General features: G+C 39.7%; 1 protein-coding gene and 1 long non-coding RNA gene across 3 annotated transcripts in view; one reads left to right on the top strand and one right to left on the bottom strand.

Annotated features, from left to right (window-relative positions):
* The window catches only part of LOC113970683, a 91111-nt gene that overhangs the window by 19545 nt on the left and 47086 nt on the right, over positions 1-24480 (top strand). Inside the window, exon 4 of the long non-coding RNA XR_003535275.1 lies at positions 23842-23955. This is a non-coding gene — a long non-coding RNA (uncharacterized LOC113970683). The remainder of the gene's footprint in view (positions 1-23841; positions 23956-24480) is intronic.
* The window catches only part of SYNPO2 (synaptopodin 2), a 77243-nt gene continuing 56123 nt past the window's right edge, over positions 3361-24480 (bottom strand). The window contains exons 4-5 of one of the 2 annotated variants that reach the window (XM_027689822.1): positions 19898-22083; positions 3361-6998 (exon numbers count right to left, since the gene is read on the bottom strand). In XM_027689822.1, the coding sequence (XP_027545623.1) occupies positions 6432-6998; positions 19898-22083 (2753 nt within the window). In that variant the 3' untranslated portion in view covers positions 3361-6431. Of the gene's footprint in view, positions 6999-12838; positions 15124-19897; positions 22084-24480 lie in introns of those variants that run through there. The other variant, XM_027689823.1, reaches the window with a different exon arrangement.

Raw genomic sequence — 24480 nt, 5'->3', positions numbered from 1 at the left:
ATCTACCTAAACTTCAAGATCTTTTTGGCTGCCTTAATAACAATCATCATCTCTTCACTGTCCTTGGGTGGATCATCTGGTCTGTTGTCAATCCATGTCACAAGTACAGAACTGTCCAGTCTGACCTCTACAAACCTAGATGGGTTCAGGGCGATGTCAGCCTGTGTCTGGGGTGCTGGGACTTCATTTCTCATACCAGATCCAGCCTGGGTAGAGGAGGAGCAAATTCAGGTGCAGCCCTGCAAGAACATGGTTCCAGAGCTTCTGAGGCTGGGCTGGCATTGCACAGCCAGGCAGCACAGTCCCACAGCCATTAGTCCTCTCAGAATTCACTGCACCAGGATGTGCTGTAGCACAAAAACCACTTCAGATCCAGAAAGAGAGCTGTGTATTCTGTTTCTTTGTTTGCCTTTTCATTTTACTATCCAACTTAATGAGGTGTTGCTTGTAACTTAACCGTGTACTTATCCTAATGTGATCAAAATTAAAATTTCACTTCCTGTAACAGCTTCACCCTTTAAAAAAATAATTCACATGCCAAAGATTTTGCAATAGTTGTACTGAAGAAATACTTGTATAAGTAGAAAGAGAGAGAGGGACATGTATAATCACCTGCCTTCCTGCACTCTCCACTCTGTCAAAAACTCTTTGATCCTCATCTATCCATATATCCTGTAGACTTAGCATCCAGCCCACCTATTTTATGCATTTATTTGGGGATGGAGTTACTCTCTTTTTAAGAATGCCCCTCCTCATTGATTGTACAGGAGGCCAAGACAGTAACTTGAGCCTCAACAGAGTCCCAGCTGAGATAACTCTCCGTATGTTTGCACATAGAAAAGAGCAAGTTCCTAGCAGAAGGTGACATGAGAAAATCTGGTTGGTGCCTTATTGTTTTGTCAATCACATTTTTATCCTACAGGCTTCACAAATGTACCAAACTGCTGACACCAGTCCAGTGCTTGTGAATTCACAACCAGTTGTGATTTGTGGTACTGCACATTTCTCTGTGAGGTGAAATCCTTGCCCTGCTGACATAAGTGGTAAATTAGCAAAACTCCCAGTGTCTTAGCTGGGATCAGGATTTAGCTCCATGCGGTCAAAGGATTTTTGTTGCCTTGTTGTCCTGTTCTTGGTGTTTCTTTGAACTGCATTTTTCTGAGGGCATATGGATTCAGTAGGTAGATTTATTAATTTCTATGTTGGTGTTTTTAATTTTTTTTTACCACCACATGGAAAATCTCTTGATGTTTTCAACTGCCATAGGAAGTAAAGAATGGTGAACTTCACAGGCATAGTGGACAGAATAATCTTGAACTTTCACTTAAGACTTGAAATTATGTGGAGCCATAGTGGGGAATTACTTGGAAACTAGAAAAATTATCTATTTATTTCTCTTCTTTTAGAAAACTGACAGCTTAAGCTATTATTTTGTGCATGCAAGTAATTCAATAGAGAGCTTCAATTTAAGTTCTGTGTTCCAAAATACAAACTATTTAATAGGCAAGATATGGGAATTTAACTGTAAATATGAACTGTCTTGAAAACACCTAAAAATCAGAGTAGCTGATGAGCACCTGATCAAAAATGCTGCATTTATGCTTATAAGCTTTTCTGTTAAAAAAAATATTAGAAATACCACAGAGTTGAGCATATGCTGACTTTATGCTGATTCTTCTTTTCCAAAAATTACTGATTTTCTGAGATTAAACTCAAGTGCATCCATTAATAACAGGAAGATTAAAACTAAGATGGCTTAGCAAATTGTTAAAAACATTGAAAAGTGGTGATTGTTTTATAACTGCCACAGTTCTGTGAGTTTGTTCAGGCTGGGAAAATATACCAGTGCATCTGTTATTCTGACTCTGAGTTGGGTAAAGCTTCTTATTTTCCTTTTTTGCCTTGGGCAAATTCTGCTTGTCTAGAGTCTGCTTAAAAATATTTGCAACACACAGCATTGTTTTTCCAGCAATTAGCGTATCTTTCCTTCAGTTTCTTCATTTAGAGGGAAAAAAGAAGTCATGAACTTCTGCACTATTTAGACAAAATTGTCCTCGGGTTTTGATTTATTTTAAAGATCAAAATAGATCTAGAGGTTTATCACCAACTCCTTTACTATATGGTCAGTATATTATAACCTTCCAGCTGTGTTTTGCTGTACCACAGCACAATATGTTCTCTTAGTTCTCCATTAACATCTATTAATTAGCCATTACCTTTCTTTATCCAGAAAAAAACCCCACAGCTTAGTGTGCACGCTCACAAACACTCCTGAGGTCATTTTGCTTTGAGTATAAAATACTTTAAGTCCTTCTTTTAGTTCTGAAAATGTGTGAACAAACACCAAACCTTTTGGAGCACATTGAGTGCTGTTTCTGCCTCAGCAGCAACACAAAGCTTCTTTTAAAAACCCAATAATATATCCAGTGAACAATTGCAAAGCATAAATGTTCAGTTTGAGGAAAACCAGATACTGCACTGGAAACATCCGCCTGTCTCTCTGGACTTACAATGTTAAACTGTGAATCTGGCTTAAGCTTGCTTTTTTCATGATGCATTTAAGAACTTTCCCCAAAAAAGAATGAGAAGATAGCCATGAAAAGAATAGCACTGAGTCTCTTATAACCTTGTAAATCCTTTGTAGAACAAAGCTATTAAAATGCTATTGTGGAGCTTTTTCAGTTCCCCCAGTTTTACATGCATCAGCGCTGGGGACAAAATCCTGCTTGCTTTACAAATGCAAAAACTGCTTTGTGATTTGTTTCCTGTCACTAGTGAAAATCTGATCTGGCTTTTCACAGATAGATCGTATGTGCTGTCCTTATTTCCTTACCAGCTATTCACCCAAATAGCCTGAATAGTGTAAACACCGGGTTTACAATTTATTCACAATATTTATTTCTTTTTTGAACGGTATGTTTCAGTTGAGAATAAACAACAAGAGAATACAGCAATGACCAAACCTACAGGAACTAAACAGAGGTTTAGGTGCATGTAAGGTAGAGAATTAACTATAGTAAATAGATATTAGTTGCAGTTTTTATGGTTGGGATGAAAATGTTCAAAGCACAAAAACTGTCCTGATCGTATTATTTAACCTGGGTAGATTGTGCTTCACTGTGTTTCCTTTCTCTGCTTAGTCAGTATGGAAATGAAATTCTACTGAATTTGATAAGTTGCCTTTTGACCTGATGCTGATTTAAGCTTCTAGAAGCTCATACCAGCACGAGGTCACTGACAGGCAAAGTCAGTGAGTCTAAAAATGGTGCAGAAAAAAAGAGATTAGGCTTTACTTGGGTTCAGATTATTTAAACAAACAGACAAGAATTTAGGGAGAACAAAATTGTGTTTCTCATCTGATTGGTCAAATCACTTTATTATATGATACAATTTACATCTCTGGCATGCAGGCTCAAGGAAAGTGTCCTTTGCAGTGAGCAAAAGTCTTCAGAAGTGAAAAGTCTTTTATAAAGATAACACAGCCTTTGCTACTAGGCAGAAATGCAACGTGAGTAGATATTTGGTGTTCAAGCAAACCAAAATGAAAACAAAGTATGAACAAAGAGTTGTGAACATTATCACCTAACATAACTAAAGAAACTAAATTTTCAGTTATATTGTGTATTCAAATGCTCTTCATGTTATTAACAGAGACACCTCTGAGGGTGAACACAAAGCCAGTATCAAGAGAACTTTTTCCTCACATTTACTGAGCAGAACTGTGCATTCAAAAACAAATGTAAGAAGTAATTGCATTAATATATTCAGAACTCACGCACAACAGTCACAACTATTTGATAGAAAGAGGCTTTGCTAGTGGAGGAATGGGGTGAAGAACAGAAAGTGAAAAATGCTGTGGGGTCCTTCATAAAACTCTGATTCATTAGTATTTCATTTACTGGTCTGGGCCTGCTGCTTCCTTTGAAGTCAGTCCACGGTCTCAGCCTGGATTTAGCCTGATTTCCTTCTAACAAGGCTATGTGATCTGCCTGCATGCCTGTCTGTATGTCTGTCCTCCCACTAAGAACTCCAAAAATGTTTATTAGTTTCATTTCTGTGGGGCAGAGGAATAGATCTCCAAGACAATCTATTGCCCACAGACTTTGTAAAAATAGACAGCTGGGTGGAGGCCAGATCCACTTACCAGTGTTGCTATTGAGGGAAATGCTGCAGTGTGAACTCATTCCCTATTAGATATGAGAGAATCCACATGGGAAAGAGAGCTGGCAAATCCTCAACAGGAGGAGAAAAAAAATCTGTAGTAGATCATGTTAAACACCCAAGTTAATCTATGATTTAGCTACAAAAGGGACATGAAACTCTATGTCAGGAATTCTCATGTTCACAGAATGACTCAGTGATGAGTTCCTTCTTGTGAATAGAAGAAAATGATAAGGTTACCCTTTGTTTTTCTTGGGAGATTGACAGAAAGGCAGTGATTCTGTCTGAAACTCTTTGCTTACATGTTTGTTGCATATTTTGGGTGGAGCATTAAGGCTTCATCCTAGAGTATGTTTTCCCATATTGCCATGTGGTCACAGCATTAAAGCCTTTTTAGTATCAGTACATATCATAACTTTTTCTTGCAATATCAAAGTTTAAAAATACTTTTGGCGCATTTTAATTGCATGTACCTTAAAACTGCAAATTGATATTTTGTGAAATAAATCTGTAAGGTGCTCCAGCAATGTAATCATGGTCTAAAGGATTACAACTCTCATGTCTGCATTTCCTGCTTGGTCAGAAGGATCAGTTGATTTCAGGGAGACTTCTGGTTGACTAGAGAATTACTGCCAACTTAAACTCATTAGGGGTATATTTTTCATGTAATTATTTGCTTTTATGGGAAATTCCAGCTCAACTGAACTCGGATTTAATTTTCCTTATTCCTTCCTACCAATTATATTTTATAATTGCTATGAGGGAAAAATCTTTGCAGATGGGAATGTTTTGTAATATGTTTTTTCTTACTGCATGTATGTTTTAGTTCTTTCTGATCTAATCACTTCACTCATAGTTGACAACCTTACTGAAACTAAGGATAGTTAAATGTTCTTCTGCAGTAATTTTAGCTGACTGTGTTCCGCAGATCCTTGAAGAATTCCCCACAAACAAGGAGGACTGACAGCACTTTGCAAAACTTGGAGTGTCCATTTAATGCTTTAACAACCTCTAAACTACCCAAATAAGCTTGAATACATGTATTTTTAGCCACATACTTCTATTGTTTAAATAAGCTGTAAATGCAACGTATTTATCACCAGCACAAATTATTCACCATCTCTTCAGGCCCATCAAGATCATTTCAGTATAACCAACCATCCAAATATTTGCTATTTGTACTAGACTCACACCATGTAACACATGTCAGAAGCCCTCTCTCACATACCATTTTCTACACAGAACAGGTATTGCCCTTGATAAACAAATTATGTGTCTTCCAAACTGAGAATACAATCTAAAAGCTTTCTAAACATTGAGCTGCTTAGTTCCTACAAATAACTGCCCAGCCAGTCCCATTAGGAGGCACTGCAGCAGTAAATGCTCAGCAATTAGTGCATTTCACAGAGAAAGAAAGGCTGGTCAGCCTCTCGCTTGTTCGATAGTTTATTACAAAATTCACTTGCAATCCAGTTTAAATACACTCCTCAGCTATTTTGTTGTTCAAGTATCATGGTACTGACCTCTACTCACAACCCCTTCCTTCCTGGTGCTTTCAGATCCTGTGATTTATTACAGTATGTAGAACTGCATCCAAACTGTCTCGGAATCCATCTGAAGTGGGGGACTGTGGAAGATTTCCTGTATCTACATATTGTGGTGGTTCAGGTACCATGACCACAGATGTATTTTAGCTGTTGCCACAGTAAAAATATCCACTGATCTACTTTCTTAGCTCATTATAAAAACACAGTAAAGAAAACATATGGCAAATAAGCCAGTACTCCGAAGTATTCCACTTCCATTGGAACTTTTTCAAATCTGGCTATATTTAGTACCTTGGAACTTATGTCAAACATACCTAGAAAACCTAAAAGGTCCTGTAAAATACTTTTTGCCTTTAAAATGCCCTTATTTTACCTTTTTTTCCACATTAGCTCAACTGCAAGCCCTTGTACTGTCACTTTCTACATCCTTTCCACATTTTTGCATCGAGCACCTTGATCGCCCCACTTTCATCCCCTCCCCTTCACCCCAAGAAATGTGTATTTTTGCCTTTTGACAAACAGAACAATCCTAGGTGTAAAACTGAGTCTATTCTAGAGGCTGCAAGCCCTGCAGTCATGTGAAAATTGTGCTCCAGTCAATTTTGCCTCCTCATTTCTTTAGTTCGGAGATCGTCAGGCCAGCAAGAAACCTTCCTTCTCCAACTCAAATCTTAAGGCTTGTAGAGCTGGAAGAAGGCAAAACGCGCCAGGCCCTTCAGCTGCTCATGTTGGACGTCTCCATCCCCTTGGCTGTGGGTTGTAGTTTGAATCAGCTGTTGACAAGCAATAGTCAGACCTGGAATCCATGGACATTATATCAGGATCTGTTCGGGAGCGCTGGGTGCAGTAAGGATACTGCAGCTGGGAACCAGCCTGGGAGGGGGCACTGGGGGCAGACAGAGAGCTTTTCTGGGGTGACACAACACCTGATTGCTTCCCCCCCAGCAAGGCTTCACTACCACTGGGGGCTGGAGGCTCATAAGAAACCTTTTGTTTCCATTCCTCCGGTGGCTCAGGAAGCATTTTCCTGCGGGCAGCCGATACCACGTTGGCAGCGATGGATTCCTGCATGTTTTGGGGGCCAAAAGCTTCATCCACCAGGCCAAGGGGAGATCGTGCTGCTGCTTCCCAGGGAGTCGGTCTTTTGCCAGGCTTGTCAGCTGCCGTGTCTGGCTTGCTGAAGTAGTCAGGGGCAGGCTGGAATATAAGAGGAGAAGTAGGAGACATGGCTCGAGGGATGAATGAAGAAGGTCTCCCAGGAAGTGATAATGAGCGGCCACTGCTTCTTCCCTAGGAAAATAAAATGCCAGGTACAGTTACAGTTAGTAAACAGCAAGAAAGGAAGCACCTTCTCTTCACTCCCAAACTGGAACAACAGCCCCTGGAAGCTCGGGGCATCCTGGCAGTCCCTTTTTATGTCTATGCGTATTTTTAAAATCTTCAATTTACTGGAAAGACAGGAGGTATTAAAAAGGAGGCAGAGAAAGAAACAGGAACAAAGACAGAGTAAATTGGATTTTTGAGGAAAGTAAACAGGCTTTTACTGAAGAGGCACAATGACATTAGCAACTGTGCAGCTTTCCCACTACTTAGGTACTGTGCCTTGCTCTGAAAAGACCATTCTTAATGCAAAAGGAAGTCATGTTGTGACAGTTCTGTGTGTGTTTACAAGATTCTTTCTAACATTAGGCACAGTCTAATTTATTTGATAACAGGCTCTGTCTAGGACATCTGTCCAAGAACCTATCTTTGGCATTCTCCTTTTAAGAAAGGGTTTTCTTACTCAAAAATTATTAACTTATGCTTGTTTTCTCTTTAAAGGGCACAAAAATGAACAGAAACAACTAAAGACATTAATGCAGTCATTCACTAAATACCCTTACATGGCAGTACTTTTGGCTTCTTTAAAAGGCAATGCCCTCAGAATTTCAGTACATTCCGACCCACTTATAGGAGCAATCATTCATATTTGACAAATCCTAATCTTCTTAGTAATGCAGCACTTTGAAACAGAAACTGTGTTCGTGAGAAGGTTTTGCTGCAGCAGGCACTTGGCAGCACAGGAAGCAGGTACAGCCTTTCCCCAAGCCAGACTTGTTCTTTGTGATACACAGAAAAATTGCATCGTTCCTGAGGTCTCTATACATGTGGTTCCTAAACTCATCCATTTACACTCCTTGATTCACGTCCTGAGGTTTAAAGGCCTTTAATCCTGAGATCTGCTGTGAAATTCCAGGCTCTTTTGCCAGAGGCTTTGCTAGAATTTCATCCAAACAATGTTGACCTGTGTTAATTTTTGCTGATTAGCCTCCAAAACTTAAAATACTGTGAGCATGAACTATATACCAGTAGGTAGTATCTAATGTAGTGACACATAGAGCTTATGTACTGAGAGTTTCAACAAGTTTCACAACTAATGCTTTATAACAGGACTATCCTTTCACCTCTTAACTATGACCAGCTATTCCCAGCTTGCATTTCCAGAGGGGAAAATCCCTAACATTGTTAATCCTACTCCCACATACTTAGGGCAAACTTTCATGTTAGAAATTAATCTGATAACCTGAACCACAAGAAATTAGGTGGTAATTAAGAAAATTAAGAAATTGAGAAGATAAGGTTGTACAGAGGGATAAAAATGTTGATCAAACAGGTCTACCTACTTATGTCTACCTGTGTGAGCTCCTATCAGGAGGGTTCAAAAACATTGTCTCTACTGAGTAGGCAGAAAAGTTCCCCTTTTTTTAATGGAAATTCCAGTTCCAAGCCCTGTGAGTACTTTGTGGGGATTTCAGAGTTGTAGGAAAATGATCCTGTTGAAAGAAGTGTTGCGTAAAATATCTGTTTTTTCAAGGCAGTTAGATGAAGGTACTGTTTAGTCTGTCATGTTCAAACTCCAGAGTTCATTGAGTTGTAGAAGTATCCTTTAGTTGTAACCATTATTGATAAAGCAGGAATTAATTTTCTTTGACAGAGTTTAATCAGAGTATGGTGATTTATCAAGAGTATTTCATATTTTTCTGACAAAATGGGTCATTATCCAGTGTTATTAAGGTAGAAGTCCTGTTTTGGTATTCCCAGACCAGTCAAATTCTCCTTTCTCACTTGGTAGTTTGTATTTAGATACAGTTCTGATAATAAGCTGGTTTTAAATTTTAAAACCCCAAAATGTGAAATTGCACATCTGTTTTCTCTAGATTTGGTAAAGGTAAGGATTAGTCTCTCCTTACACAGAGTGAGGACTGAACAGTGTGTGGTTTTAACTGACAGTTACATTTTTGGATTGTGAGAGGACAAAACCTGGGAGGGCAAACAGCATTCCAGGTGATTAACTTGGAAGGAGGCTGAAGTTGGGAAGAACCTTGTCTATTGATAAGGATATGAAGGAATTAGAGGAAAAGTTAAGAGAGATTCCCACTTACTTACTAACTTCGAGTTCTGATGTTGCCTCTGGCTGGCTGTCTTTTGATGGAGATGAAGAGCTGACCAAAGATTTTTGAAGGAAGAAGCTATTGATAGAAGAAACTGGCTGAATTCCCTACAATTCCCAAAGAAAAAAAGTGATAGCCGTGGTAAGGGTGGGCAGAAGAGGGTTTGAAGACTCCTGAGATCCAAGAATGTAAAAATATATTTGGCTGAAATGAGCCTCAGTCATTTTGAATTACATTCTTCCTACAATAAATAGCAGTTGTCATCATGTGCATTTCCACAAGGTCAGAGAAGGGAAAAAATGGTATATTAATTTTACTTTTATTAAATCTAGGAAAATTAAATATCAGTTTTGGCCTGAAACTATTCTACTAAGTTTTGAGGAGTAGCTGCAACTTGAGACGGTTCCCTTGAACCTTTTGGGTTCAGGGGAATATTTATCTGATTTTCATGTCTGTTTTACAGAAAATTATTGAATTTCTCCCTCATCCATAGAAGAAATACAGGAAATGTATCAGTTATGTGCCATCCTGTCTCTGATTGCTTAGATTGTTGTGGGAGTATCTGTTGTAATAAAAGCAATCCAGCAGCACCCTGCGCAGCAGATTTTTGTCATTGCAAAGTGACATATTTTGCAGTAATTTATTGAGTTAAAAAATAGAATATTTCTGTCTAACTCAACTTTATTCTGAAACTAAGAGATCTTCAGCTTCAGAATATAAAATATCACATGGCTTTTCATACTCTGTGGTAAATAGATTTTAGGCACTGGTAGACAAGCATGAATTTGCTTAAATATAAGTGTATCTAAAATGCAGGAACTGTGAGATGATCAGTATTGCCTTGCTTTCATTCCAGTTAATTTTTATTAGTTGTAGCATGTTCCTAGACTGAAAGTCGAGGTCTGGACATTTCAGGATTCAAAGCAGGTCTATATTTGGTCTTTATATACCAATCTCTGTCACTGCTTTGGTGTTCAGCCCCTTCAAGCCAACAAACACAAACTTTGGAATTAAGGCAACTTTTAGTTGCTAGAATTCCTCATTCATTTACTGGACAGCTGGAGCCAGACATGGTGATACTTTCTATTATTTTCCCTTTATATTTCATTCTTGGAGATACATCTTTTGACAAGTATGTACTAAAAAGAATGCACAAATCCCAGACTATAAGTGACACAGTAGGAAATATGGAGTGCAAAGAGAATAATTACTCTGCCCTCTCTGTCCCTTAAGCTACAAGATCATAAAAAGAAGGGTAGAGATTTTCCATTCTTCTTCCCAGGAATCAAGAGAGAAGGGAAAGAAAAGTGAAATGCTACCAGAATTATTACTTTATCACATATTGTCTTCCTGTGCTCTTGTTGTAAACCAGTTATTAGAATATTGAAGTATTACACAGCAAAACAAACCAGGATCCTATCCAGTGATTAATTTGTTCTTTTCCATTGCCTGAATGTTTTCAGAAAGATCTTTTCTACAATATTTATTGAAGGGAAAGTGGTTCCTAGACATCAAGAAGAAGAAAGGCCATTCAGAGCTGTCCATTGCAATCCTAGAATCCTAACAGCTGCTGACTGCCCCGGGTGTCTGTGCAAACAGATTAAACTGTAGGTTTAGGTTAATGTTGGTTTCTAAAATGCAAATTACTTATAAACTGGCCAATGAAGTGAACATTTATTGCACTGCAAGCAATCCTTGATATTTATAGGATGTGTATTAACTAAAATTCATGTAGCATTACTTCTTAAAGTAACTATTTCCATATATAAGCAAATGAATGTAAAAAGAGTACTTATAAAAAGTGTATGCACTTATAGATCCAGTTAATAAGTGACTGTGTATGTCTGATTCAATAATATCTACATCAATAGCCCAGAAAAATGGGTTATTTGGAACTTAGAGCAGTTTCAATTTTCTTCCTAATTGTGAAGAGCTGAAAGTCAAAAGAGCAATACTTAGGTTCATAAAATAGAGCAAATTTTAAAGGCAGGAGTCAGAAAGATACTTTTCCTTTTGCAGAACAAACAGGAATGCAAAATACTGCTTGGTGAAATGATTTCACAGCAATTGTTTTTCTGCCTCCGGTGGCACAGCTCCTCAGTAAGTGAAGACTGTGTGTGTGTGTTTACATGCTAAAGGTGCCTTTTTGCCAGTTAAGGAGACAAAAGTTGGTTGGACTTTGCATAGCCCAGTGAAACTCTCTCCAGCACAGACTCCCCACTGATTAAGTCACTTGAAAAAATTGGACCTCGATATCTAAAAGTCATTAAAGCAGTTTTATTTTTGTCTTTTCATTATAGTCCTAGTCCTCAATCCCATATCAAAGCATGGTCAAATCTGAGTTAACAATAGAGCCTGAACTAATGTTTACACAGAAAGGGGACAAAGGAGGAGGAAGTAGGTGAAACAATTGTTTTATCTCAAAAAATGGCTCCGCCTTTATAAAATGTTCATTTCTCCTTTGGGCTTGTAAAGGTTACTGCAGTTAGAGACCAAACCACTGAGAAAAGGGTAGGACTAAATAAGTAATACTCAATTTTTATACCTTTTAATTCTTTTCTTCTTTTCATTTTTTTTAAACATCAAACAGGCACTTAAGATTTTAAAACTGAACTGGGTATAGAAGAGGACATATTGCTAATCTTATTACAGCTTTTTTCATCCCAAACCATTTACAATTTAAACTTCATTAATGAAAAAATAATTTCTCTCTGAAACGCTGCCAGCTCTGCAGTAAATGCTGCAGCTGTTTTACAATACAAATACCAAAAGTATTGAAATAAAGTGGAAAAATCATATTTATTTGAAACTCTGGAAATAATTTATAGTAGACCAAAATGGGAATGCATCATTTTGGCTATTAGGGATACTAATGGCTGGAGAGGCAGGGAATCATCAGAATCACATAGTTCATGCCTGATCCTGACTTCCTCAAAGCTGTTTTATCAGGACTTGCTTCCGAAAATTTATAGGGAATTTTAGGACTGGAACCTAATTTATTCAGAATTCAGATTGTTTATAAATGTAGCATAATTTCAGGTGAGAATAATCTTATTTTCATCATTCATACACAACCCAATGAAACAGTTTCTGTCAACCATTTCACATAAGCTTTGTGACAAATTTTTCTTTTGACTGTAAAGTTTTTTTCAATTGCCAAGTAATGGTAGAAGAAGAAAGTAAACTATTAGAATTAGGCCTTCACCACTGCAAAATGTGGTTATAAAACATAAGATTTTTGCTAACCTGTGATAAATTATTCAGTTTGCTCACTTTGCACCTGTGTAAATTAAAGAAAATCAGTGCTTTTCATTACCATTTAATCTTTATCCATATGCAATTGTCAAAATACAATACTTCTATGCCTATAGAAAGCAAATAGCTGAAACTTTTTCTCCATAGGCATCTTAGATTTCCCTGGAATAGGAAATTTATTTGTGGTAAGTTTACTTGTGGTAAGGAAGAATATTTGCTGCCACCTTCTGGGTTTTATATTGCACAGCTACGGGTGCAAAGTTGGTCCTATTTTCTGACCTTGCTCCCTTGAGAAGTGGGACCATTATATGCTTTAAAACTGGTTTGAACCTGATCCTTGTCTCTAAAGTGGATCTGCCACATCTGATGCCGTTTCAGGGCTTCATTTAGGAAGCGCTGGGATTCTCTGGCAAGGGAGTATCTGGTGCAAAAAGTGCTCCTTTCTGGAATTCCACCTGGAGACCTGTTAACTCTCACAGACTGATGTTAAGGATCACATAAGGGTCACAGAGAGTAACCAGTGCATGTGCTGCTGGACTCTGGAGATGCCAAGTGTCTTGAGCTGGACACCCAAGGCTAGTGAGTGTCCTAGAGTCAGTGCCACTCACTTCATGCCTTATTTACTCACTTGTAGAATCGTGTAAAGATGAACTCTGACTTGTGACTTGGGTGCTAACAGAGAAAATCTGTAAAGAAATAATTCTGCACAAAGAGCACGTTTTAAAGACTGTACCTTAAGTAAGGAGTGGTGCTAAGCACAGAACGATGTCAAAACAGAACAGCAAAGAGCTTTTTGTCAGATGAACATTCTGTGCCCTGAACTGAGTCTGGTGTCCTACACTTTAAAAAGCAGCCAGTGATGACATAATTACAGATGTTTTGGCCACAAAAACACCCAAGGAGCTTGGATCAAGCTGACACAAGCAACATGAATTTCAGGTGCCCCATTTTGCAATCCAAACAGCGGTGTTTAATATTGTTTTCTTATCACTGTATATACACAGTGTCAGGTGCTTGATTCAGTACTGCTCCTGTAGCAGTAACAAATCCATCAAGTTTTTCTACCAAAATACCTCTCTGAAAGTAATAGCAGCATGAGAAAAGTTTATCATTTTGTATGATTTTGTATTATCTGGAATGCTCCCAGCTGTGCAGCAGAGCACAGTGCAGGTGTAGAATTACATCACCATTATTAAAAACATACATTGCTGCCTCTCCTTTGTTTAATCTTTTGATTTTTTAATACAATGCCATGGTGAATTTTTTTTCTCATTAGTCACACCTCAGCACTTTCTGACATCAGCCAAACGAACAGCAAGGGAGTATTTGGAAACCTCTTCTGAAGAGACTTGCAGTCTGGTTTGGTTAGTAAAAGACAGTCAGGTAGCATGGCAGAAATATCTGTACATACTAGAACTGTTTGCTTAACTAAAGAAAATTAAACTTCGGGTAGATATTGAGTCACTTGCTTAGATTCCAATTCTAAGTTATAAACCTGGCGTGAGAAAATTCCCAAGACTCTTGGAAGAAAGTAAAATGTACCCAGATTCCCATGCTTTGCTTTTGCTCACAATGTAAAGCTGTGTACCAACAACCTGCACAGTGAGGCTCTAAGAAGTAGCATTCTCACAAATTAAAGAAAAAATCGCTAGCAGTTACTGATGTTCATTGGGGAAAAGAAGAACTTTCCTTTAAAAAAATGAAAATATTTGTCCGTAGGTTGTTACTGTGTGGAAGCCTTTTTCTAATAAAAATGTACTGAATTCTTTGCTTTGCAATCAGTTAAAGCTCATACTAAAATCAGCAAGTGTTGTGCTTCATGTCCCCCTTCGTAATCCAACGTGCTCCTGTGACTGGCAGTGTATTTTACTTCTGTTTTTTTATTTAGTTCTGTATTTTACTGTTCCTCCTTTTCTTCTCTTCATTACATATTTGTTAAATCAGTAACAATCTGTTGTTTCAGATCTAGATGGAACAGTTTGTCAAGATCATTACGAACAGGGATAGATTTTTTCCTTTGAATACTGCAGAGGATAACAGGAGACTTGATTAGCATAGAAAGAAAAAGTCTTTGCCTGCATTACTTGAGGAAGCAAATGTTGAACCCATGGGAATATCATCATGTGATTGGTCACAGCTTGTAAGGGAAGAGTTTTTTAAGAGATTCTTCTAGCAGTATTTCGTGGAGCTGCAGGATTTTTCCTACTTTTTTAATCATTTGATAAAAAACCTGAAGTGCTTCCTTTAGTATGCAACCAGCCTGAAAAGTGCTCGTCAAGCATAACTCTGGAGTGATTCCAACTCCTTCCTTATGCAATCAACCACATGCAAAGGTATTTCTGCTATAAAGGAAGACCAGTCGTTGTCCTGGGCCCTGTGAAGTTGTGATGGTGGCACCCAGTGGGCTGCCCTGAAATTACCACACTCACTTATTTTCCCAAGGAATCTACCAGCAGTGAGTTCATTCAGAGCTTCTGAATCCACAGGTTTTTGAAGACCTCGTCAAGTTTCTTCTTTGTACGACGTTTCTATTTCAAGCTGAACAGAGTCCTTAGAAAACAACATGGTGCCAAGCTGTGTAATTAAGATTTGCACTTGCCAGTGGGATCCCGGGAGTTTGGCTTCAGGTAAGCAAAGGTGTGTCATGGAAAAAGGCAAGACTGGAAGAGTGAATCTTTTTAGAACCAAATGTTTTGGAATCTTAAAGCTACCAAATCTGGAAAAGGACCCTGGAAAAAAAGAGAGGAGAAAGATTTTGCAGACTGTTAGTTGCTGTCATCTCCCTGGTATTTCCCTGCCTTGCAGCATACAGGGGATTCCCCACAGAGATGCTGGAGCAGCAGCGTGGGATGGTCAGGCTGGTCCTGTGTTGAGGTGTCATCCTGGATACTTGCTAAGCACTGCTCCTCCCAGATCACATCACCTGGTGGGAAGTTCTTCTAATAAGTGCTTATAATCTTTTATCAGAGTTCAACAAAAAACCCCATTTCAATGGAAGTCTGGAAGTAGTCAGTCATCTCTATGCAGAATAAGTGAACCCTTCTTGCTGATTGGCCTTTTACCTTCAGTATTTCATGATCCTCTGACAGGTATTTTATCCTGTGCAGTCTCTGCAGGTTTTTTTGTGGGGTTTTCTCCCCACAGCTTGCCTCCCTCTAATCCTAGTAGTATTTTCTCTCAAAATTACTGCTCTGCCACTAAGCCCTAATTTTTCTATCTGAGCCACACACCAGCTCTTCACCTCCTAATGTTTTTGGAGCCTGCTGATACCTCAGCCTCTTAATATTTCTTTACTTCAAATACAAGTTTGTGTAATTCTGAACATTGTGTCATTCTGAACATTCATTGATAACAACAGGCTGCCAGAAAGAAAGCAAACTCATTGCCACACTACTTCTGTGGTGACAGCAAAATGGGTCACTGCAGTTTCTAGGGCTGATTTTGTGTCATGACTCGAGTGTCTCACAGAAAATAAAATTCTGAATGCAAAATAAAGTAAATAAAATTAAACTAGGTATACTTGTAAGAGATTATAAAGTTTACTCTGTAAATATTCCTGCAAAAAAAAAAAAAGTCATTGAAATCTCTTTCCGGTTGTTCCGTAATATATTATCTTCTGCTGAGCAGGGACATGGTAAGAGTGGTTGCCCTAGAGAAGGGGGGAGAAGTTAAGCAGTTCTTTGTTCAGGAACTAAATTTTGTCTTTTGTTTCTGCAGCAGAAATTTTAGCTTTTTGTCCTAAAGCCACTCATCTCCAATACAAAACTTTTCCATTCAGGTTTCTGTAATAAGAGGTTCGTAACTGCATCAGAAATTGCAAGTGTATAAACCCTTGACTGAGGTAGCTGTTTTCATGGCAAGGCTTTCTAGAATGCCTTGTACTGATGCAGTATAATACTTCCAGTATGTGATGTAAATAAATGTGCTAAAAGCAACATCAAACATTTCGGTTCCTCTTTTAATGTGAACATACTGGAAGTATTGTTATTAGGGGTGGCTTTAAATTCACTGTTTAATACGCTTACATAGTAAACATGACAATTGCATCTTGGAAGCCTTGTCATATTTTATGAAATAATTGTAATAGCTTTTTCAAAAAACCATTTCCAAAAGCTCACTGCCCAAGTGAAATTTCAGTTGGCTCCTCAACACAAACCCTTCATTTCCTTGACATTCCAGCTCTGTTTGACATCATCCTTAGCTTTTCATCTGGACTCATGGCAGTGAACAGCTTGACTTTCCTCTAAACATCTGCCCCACCACAGATTATAATCTGATCTTGGATAAACTTGTTGCTTTAAGAAGACTAGTCTTCTGAAATATTAGTAAGAATTGAAGACTTACCTGATTAGTAAAAAGAATCCTGAAGCCAAGTTGGATCCAAGCACTATGCGTGTAGAATGATGTGTATATGTTAATTTGAATTCAGAGTTGGGCTTTGAATGGGATTTTCAGATCTTAACTGACTTAAGAGCACCAGTGTCACTGGGGCTTTGTTTTTAACTCTTGCTGGAGCTTTAAAAATCCTTCTGGTGTTGCTATAGGTCATATGAAATGCTCGTATTTCAATAGCAGCAAAAAAATCCAAATGTGATGAAAAACTCAAATTTTCAGCATAGATACACTTCCTTTTCTTTTGGATAAAGTAAAGAGAAGTTAGGCCACAGAAATGCACTTTTTGCTTAGTGCTGCAAACACACATAATCTTTAGGTGATTCCCTAAGGGAACTTCTGGGTTGTGCTGAAAATGAAAGAAAGAGCAAAACAGTTTTAAAGATGACAATTATGCATTTCTGTCTGCCACTTGGATTTAAGGCAGATAACTCAGGAAACTGTTCTGTTTCACCCCAGAGCTCTTCCCTAGCTCCTCTTAACTTCTGTTTTTCTGGAGAGCTGATTTCCTTTGCATGAAAATTAATCCCAGCTTTACCTCTTGTTTATTCTGGTAATAATTAAAATAGTAATGCTTATTATTTCTCGCTTGGAAAGTAGCCTGCCATACAGACCTATGTTTGCTAGAAGTTAGATTTTGGTAATTCCCAGGTTTCACAGGGGATACTTGGAAGTAGAAAACTGTTCTAAATCCCCTCATTAAGGAAATATTCTTGTGATGATGGGGTGAGCAAGTCCACAGGTATGATCATAAATTACAAGATGTACTTTCCAGGAAGACACTGTAAACAAAAACATGTAAGGCAGTAGGAGGATGATTGGATTTCTGTGTCTCTCTCTAGGAGCACTACTTACCTTTGGGAGAGTATCTTTATTCCAAGGACGTACTGGTATCTTAAATGTCTTCCTAAAATAGTGTATGTAACTTCAGACTGAGCTTTTAAAGAGGGGAAAAAAGGAGGGAGGGAGGAAGGGGAGAGGAAAAGGAAAGGGAAGGGGAAAAGGGAATGGGAGGGAGGAGGTTTCATACTAACAGGCTAGCATAGAAAATAGATTTCCCCCCAAGATATACTGCCAGCCTGTACAGGTAAGTGAAACAAAAAAATAGCAGCCAAACCAAAGAAAAAACCCGCAAACAGGCAGAGAGGAAAGGGACAAGTTTAATGATAGAAGAAAAATACAGATATTGAAAATGGAAAACAGATAGAAGGGAGATCTCCAAAGGATTAAAATATTGCTACTTTCTACTTCCAGGTAAATGCAGTACAAATATTTCCTGAGTTTTCCAAACTATTTTTCCCCCCAAATTTCCCGTCATTCTCCTGAATTTTAAGAGAGAGATGGATGACTTGGTCATTTTCTTCTAATGCAGTCAGCATCCCAATCCAGAATTGAAAGGGGAGAGTGTAATTTTGGAGGTCCAAAATTCAAAGGAGTGATTTTTACTGGCTTGATTAGACTTTGATTTCCGCCTGCTTTCTGCATCACAACCAAGTGCATTCTTCTGAACTTTGATTGCAGTTTGAGTTACCATCATGGGACCAAGCTAAGGAGATTTTGTTCATATTTAGGAATGTTTTCTTCATCAAGATAGATAGTTGTACAACCCCACCCCATGATATAAAAGGTCCCTAATAGGTCTCTAACTAGCTGAATGATAGTTTAAATGAGTATAGCAACAGATTGTGCCACCTTTATTCACGGAGGGATGCTTTAATCTTTAGCTTCACACTTGGGATGAATTTTCATCCCCTTAGTTGTGTGAGAGAGCACCTTGTTTCAGCCCTAGCACCACTGATGGTAACAGGACTGCTTTTACTGAAAGACATGCTAAACTACTCAAACATAGCTCCTTGATTTCAGCAAGGCTCTGTATTTGCTTTGAAGACCATAAACTCTTAAGGACTTCCTACAGTAGCAGTATTTCAATCCTTAGTCCCCAATACAGCAAGTAAAAGGTGAAGGAATAAGACCAGAGTAAAAAGATTTAGAGTGGGAAGAAGCACTGTAGAACCCCAAGTGAAAATAACAAAACATGTATGAGAGACCAATAGGAAGACATGGTCATAATTATGATTTACTGTCAATTACTACTCTGGGTGCAAGAATCAGTGCTCTTGACTATAGGTAGCTCTTCATTCTAAATCACTGTGCTTTCACAAGAAACTGGTGCATTACACTGCAGCTGCAGAACCCAGCTCCCCTCTCTGACTGCTCCATAATTTGGATTTACAGACTCCTCTCTTACTTGCTGGGTTCGAGGCAAACTCTGGCTAAAAATATGCCTGCACCTGGGATGTCAAATTTCCCCAAAATGGGAAATCTCTAACAATTTGTCCAGCTGTCTTTCCACCTCTTTTAGTCTTCAGAACACTCCAGCATCTCTGATAAGCACGTTCTCTGTGAAATCACAGAGGCAATTCATGATTTTTGGATCACAGCTGATCCACATAGCTTAAAAGCTAAGCCCCTGGCTGATCAATCAGATTCCTGTGGAAGGACCTTTGAGCCAGGAGAGATCCTGAGTGAATTCCATGGCTCTCTGTGCAGGCTAAAGGTCTATCCAGTTGTATTCTGCTAGTGATCAGTCAGAGTCTAATACTGTGTCTATTTGATGCTATGTTAATAATACATATTACTATTAGATAATAAGGCACTTCTTTAAAAAAAAACCAACCACCAAAGTCCTCAAATCCCTAGGTCATTAGAACACAGTTGGGAAGAGGGACAGAAAGAAAGCTCTTCTCTATTAATTTGACATATCAGGAATATTGCTTACTGTTATTTCTGTTGTAATCCTAAAGCAAAAACCTAGTGTCCTGCTCACTTCAGGCAATGGCATCTCTTCATTTCAGAATGTTTGTCTATAAAGCACCTGTCAATAGGCATAAATGTGCTAAAATTTGCATCTATTTTGATTCCTTAAAAAAGTTCAATGACTTTGGACCCAGATTTGAGGTGATACATCTGACATTGTTAAGTGAGCTAAGGAATAATACCACTGGCACCGTTTGTGTGCCGGGTGACCACTGCAAACCAGTGACTGCAAGCAACGTGGACACTAAGTTTGAGCTCTAAGGTTTACTCTGCAATAACTGATGGCTTCCACACCTGTGCAGTGACTCCAGCTTTCTTGGCTGAAAATTTTGGCCTCGGAGCAGTAAACAAAGAGGGGGTGGTGGTTTCTGGCTTAGAAAATGCAGAGTAGCCCGTAGGTGAATATGATTCGTTTACTGGGAGAGAGGCATTTGACTGGAACGGAGGTTGGGAACCGTAGGCTGGCACAGAGTACACTGAAGATGGCCGGGCCCTGGTGGGAGAGCCAGCACCGGGTGGGAGGAAGGTAGGCAAAGGTAGAGCTTGCTTGGAAGGGGGCAACTTCGATGTCTGCTTCATGGCAAGGCTTTCCTTAGGAGGTTGGAAAGTAAATAAAGAGGGATCGAGTTGATAAGGTTGATGTTTCATAATATCCAAAGCATTGAGACCTTTCTTAGGTTTTCTTTTTGTGTTTTTGGTGGCAGCAGCAGACTTGGAGGAAGCCTTGGAAGCAGCAGGAGGGTAAGATGGGCAGTGGATGGGATTGTAAGCAACGGGTGGAGGTGCTCGGACATTGGATGAGTATTTCCAAGAAGCTGGCAAAGATGGTGTTGGAGATGGGGCTCGTGCCATGTTTGCCTGCACAGTCTCTGAATCCACCACGTACTTCTCCATTCGGGAGTGCCTCCTGGCAAACAGCTGTGCTCCTTTCCCGCTCATGGCCGGTGGCATCTCAAAGGGTGGCTTCGTTTCCCCGGCACTTGGTGTGACTGGGGTTGGCTTTGGGGCATAGCTGGGACTTGCCAGGCTCGCCTGGGGCCCTTTAAAAGGACCAGCTAAGTTGAGAGTACTTGGGGGATGGGCGGGAGAATGAGGATACTGTGGAGATTTCGGTGGTGCGGGATATGCTGCCTGAGGTGAGGCTGGTGCTGGGAAAGAAGGAGCCTTGTTAGCAGCCGCAGCTGAAGGTGACCAAACCGGTGAAACTGGAGCACCGGCGGAGGGAGAGACCTTGAGTGAAGGTTTTGGAGCAACAGGAGGAGGGGCCTTTTGTTTAGATGCTTGAGTCTGCATGAAATTGCAAGCTTCTGCTCCCAAACTGAGGTAGTCTTCTTCAGGTCCTGACTCAAAACCAGCTCCAGCACCTTTTTTGCCCTCTGAATTGTGTACAAGGGACAACAGGGCGGGATTGGGACTTACTTTGGGTGCATCTTTGAAGTTGAACATGGGTTTTGAAGTGCTTCTTCTCTTTGCCTCTTGCAGTATGCCAGTTCTTTTGGCTGGCACGGCAATCCTTTCATCCCTGGATGCTATGTGTTCCGTGGGCTCTGTGGGTGCCCACATACTTGGGGCAGCCTTGCTGGCCACGGGAGCTGAGACAGGTCTGTAGAAAGCCTCGGCTGGTGGGCTGACAGAGCAGTAGGGAGGCGGCGCTGCTGCATCTGAAAGAGGACTAGTGACATTTCTTACGGGTGAAAATGGTGCAGCTGCTCGGTTTTGAACCCCAGAAGGGAAGGGTTTAGCTGTTATATTCAAAGATGGTGCTTTGGGGGCTCCAGAGGACTGAAAAGGGAGGTTTGTGCCTGGTGCTAAGCCAAAGCCATTTTGTTGCACAATTTTGCTGTGGTTCTGGCTCACATCTGTGTAGCTTTTGCTCACACAAGTCTGCTGTCTTGATGTTTCCTCCTCCTTTGATTGATAGACTGAAGAGCTTACTTTCTGGAAGTTCTCTGTCACGGTGGTTTCCCTGTGTTCCTCTGTCTGCACTGTGCTGGCCTTCATCTCCTCTTGCTCCGCTGTAATCTGATCCATCCTCTGCCGTCTCTTGGCAAACATGAGGGCCCCTTTCCCTGTGCTGTCTGCGAGCGTCTGCATCTCCTCTCCACTCTTTGTCTTCTTCTCAACCTCGAGTAGACCACTGTCCCAGTCAAAGGTCACAATCTTACCGTCCTTGTCAATGTCAGAGAAGAAATCTTCATCTATTTCTGACTCGCTGGTTGCAAGCAAACTCACTTCAAAGGTGTTTTCTTTGTCCCCCTCTTCACCTTCGCCCTCCTCACCCTCGTCTTCGTCCCGTTCTAACTCCCCAGTCCCGTAGCTCACTAAAGTGTATTTCCTCGCCCTTTGGCGGCGCTTCTTGAACATCAACACCCCCTTGGAATTGGGGTTGGGAGCTGCTGTCAGCAGCAGTGCAATACTTTTACATTTAGATTTGGCTTCCTTGACCTGCTTCTCTGACAGGCTCTCACTTCGTCGGAGCCCTGTGGAGAGAATCAAAGTACGCATTTATTTACAAGCATCCCACACAATTACAATTGCTGCATTTATCTATACTGAATGGTATCCACCCTCCCCTTTTCCCATAGTAAAACATGTATTTTCTTCCATATGGAAAGCTCATTATACTTCAGCTTTTCTCCCACTATCAGCTGTGTGGTAAATTCCATCCCCAGCATTCCTTAGAGTCACACCCATGCAAGTTCAAAGGCTTCATCGCTTTCTTTAGGACTCCCTTAGTTCAACAGGGATATTACATGTGTCTTTATTTCTAGCATTCTTAATTTTTATTTTCACAAGTAATCTCAGCAGCAACAGGCAGGTGATATTTTCTCACTCATCCAGCTTCTGGTCTGGTATTTACTGAGTGTTTGACCACAATTCCTGGGCTTCCAGCAGCCATTCCCAGCAAGCCGGACTGTTTAATATCTGAGACCAAATGAAACCGAGCATATTCTGTCAGACAGTGGTAGCAGCTTCTGCCATTTAGGTGTTTATTTTACTCCTATAAATTACAAAATGTGTATAGTTGCTATAGGATGCTTTTATGTATTAGCTATTTAAAAGCAAGGATACATCCAAAAAGGCATACACAGAAAATTATTAGCATCAACTTTCTGCCCCTTGGAACATGTGGGAGTTTGGCTCAAGGAAAGCAGGTTTCAGTCTTTTAACAAGCATTACCTGCCTGGAATATAATCCAAAGTTCTGTAGGATATCAGAGCTCCAGGATATTTATTTTGAAAATGTGGCAAGAGTGAATACACAACTGACTTCTCAAGAGTATTCACTAGCATATATCAATGGCACATATTTCTTAAAGCATAAATTACTGGTTTTCATCAAGTCATGTGGAAGGGGAACAGATGCAACTGTAAAGCTGATGGATGCTCTCTACGTCAGCCCGACTGCTTCCTTGTTATGGAACATGGAGCATGTGCCTTATGGGGCAATACTGGTCAGGTGGTGTCCCTGTTTCTTTCCTTTCCTCATACTCTACCACTGCATCTCATGAGTGACAGCCTCAATAGCTTCTCCCTTCAGAAAAAAAGCTGGAATTCAAAGCTCTTCCTTTTGAATTCAATGGTCCCTTCCACCTAATTTCAAAAGGAAAAAATGTGCCTCTAATATAAGAAAATAGAACAGTAAATTATTTAGTATCTTTTGCAAGCATAAATAAAGCAAACTTATTAAAGAAAGCCATGTGATGAGGTGTTGTCTATTCATGATCCTTTTAGCTGTGTCAGTAGATGGAGTCTGATACTTCTCCTATTAAAGACAATTGGAGTTTTGCCATTATGCCAGATGACAGCACGACTGGACCAATGGTTCTCTCAAGAACCATGAAAAAGAGCATGGCACCCAAACCAGCAATTTGTAATATTTTATCGTGGGAGAGTCAAATCACAAAATCCTTGGCTCAGTCCTGTGACCATCCAAATGCTTACAGTAGTCACTGCAGACTATTTCCAAAAGTACAGGCTGTAGTGTTAGAGTGTTACCTGTTCAGGTAAATATAATCTGATTATTATTTACAGAGGAAATTCCTGCTAAAGAGATCAAGCACCTGTAATAACTGTTCTTCTCTAGTTCAGGCTGAAGTGCTGCATTATAACTTCTATTTTTGCAGAAAACATGCGTAGTATTTGCTGCACACAGAGTATTCCCTGTGCTCAGCAATTTGTTCATTTTAAATTGTAGATAGGATTTTAATAATAATAATAATGCAAAAACTTTTATAGATTTAATCAGTGGTTCCTAAGGATAGTGACCTGCCACTAGATGAGAAGAGACTATCGTAGTTGACACAGGAAAAGAATTGGATCTATGTCCTGCTTGAAAGAAGAATTTATCAGGTAAAATTTAGCTCATGCTTTGTACTTTTGCCTTTTCAGACTGGCACTGCAAGTAATTCTTTAAGAAAGACAGGCACAGTCCCACAGTTGGTTCTGACTTCGCAGCCAAAATGTGAAGCATGTGCACTTTTCTTTTATACTTCATTTAATATGCCCAAAATATGTGGGTTGCATACAGACACTTAGGCATAAGCCACTGCTTAATCCACTTGCCAATAAGACACAAATGGTTGTCATGCTAAAAATATGCTTCCCGAGGAATTAGCAGTGGGTTAGCGGAGAAGTTCCAACACTGCATATGAAATAGCTTGTTGCTACAGTATATCACTGCACACATTCAAGCACCTTTGACATACTGCTGCTAAATCCCCAGACAGGATTCTTCACATTGTTGGGAAGGAGCGAGCCACCAACAGAGGGGTCCCAGACGGAGAAAATAGTAAATAAATAAATAAATAGGTTAATTAGTAAATAATACACATCTACGCCCGGTTAAATTAATACTGGCTCCAGTGGCAAGTTTAC

This window comes from Neopelma chrysocephalum, unplaced genomic scaffold (genome assembly GCF_003984885.1).
Source record: "Neopelma chrysocephalum unplaced genomic scaffold, ASM398488v2 Primary Assembly neopelma1_78, whole genome shotgun sequence".
NCBI lineage: Eukaryota > Metazoa > Chordata > Aves > Passeriformes > Pipridae > Neopelma > Neopelma chrysocephalum.
The sequence above is the reverse complement of the archived record's forward strand: the minus strand, read 5'-3'. Positions and strand labels throughout refer to the sequence as shown.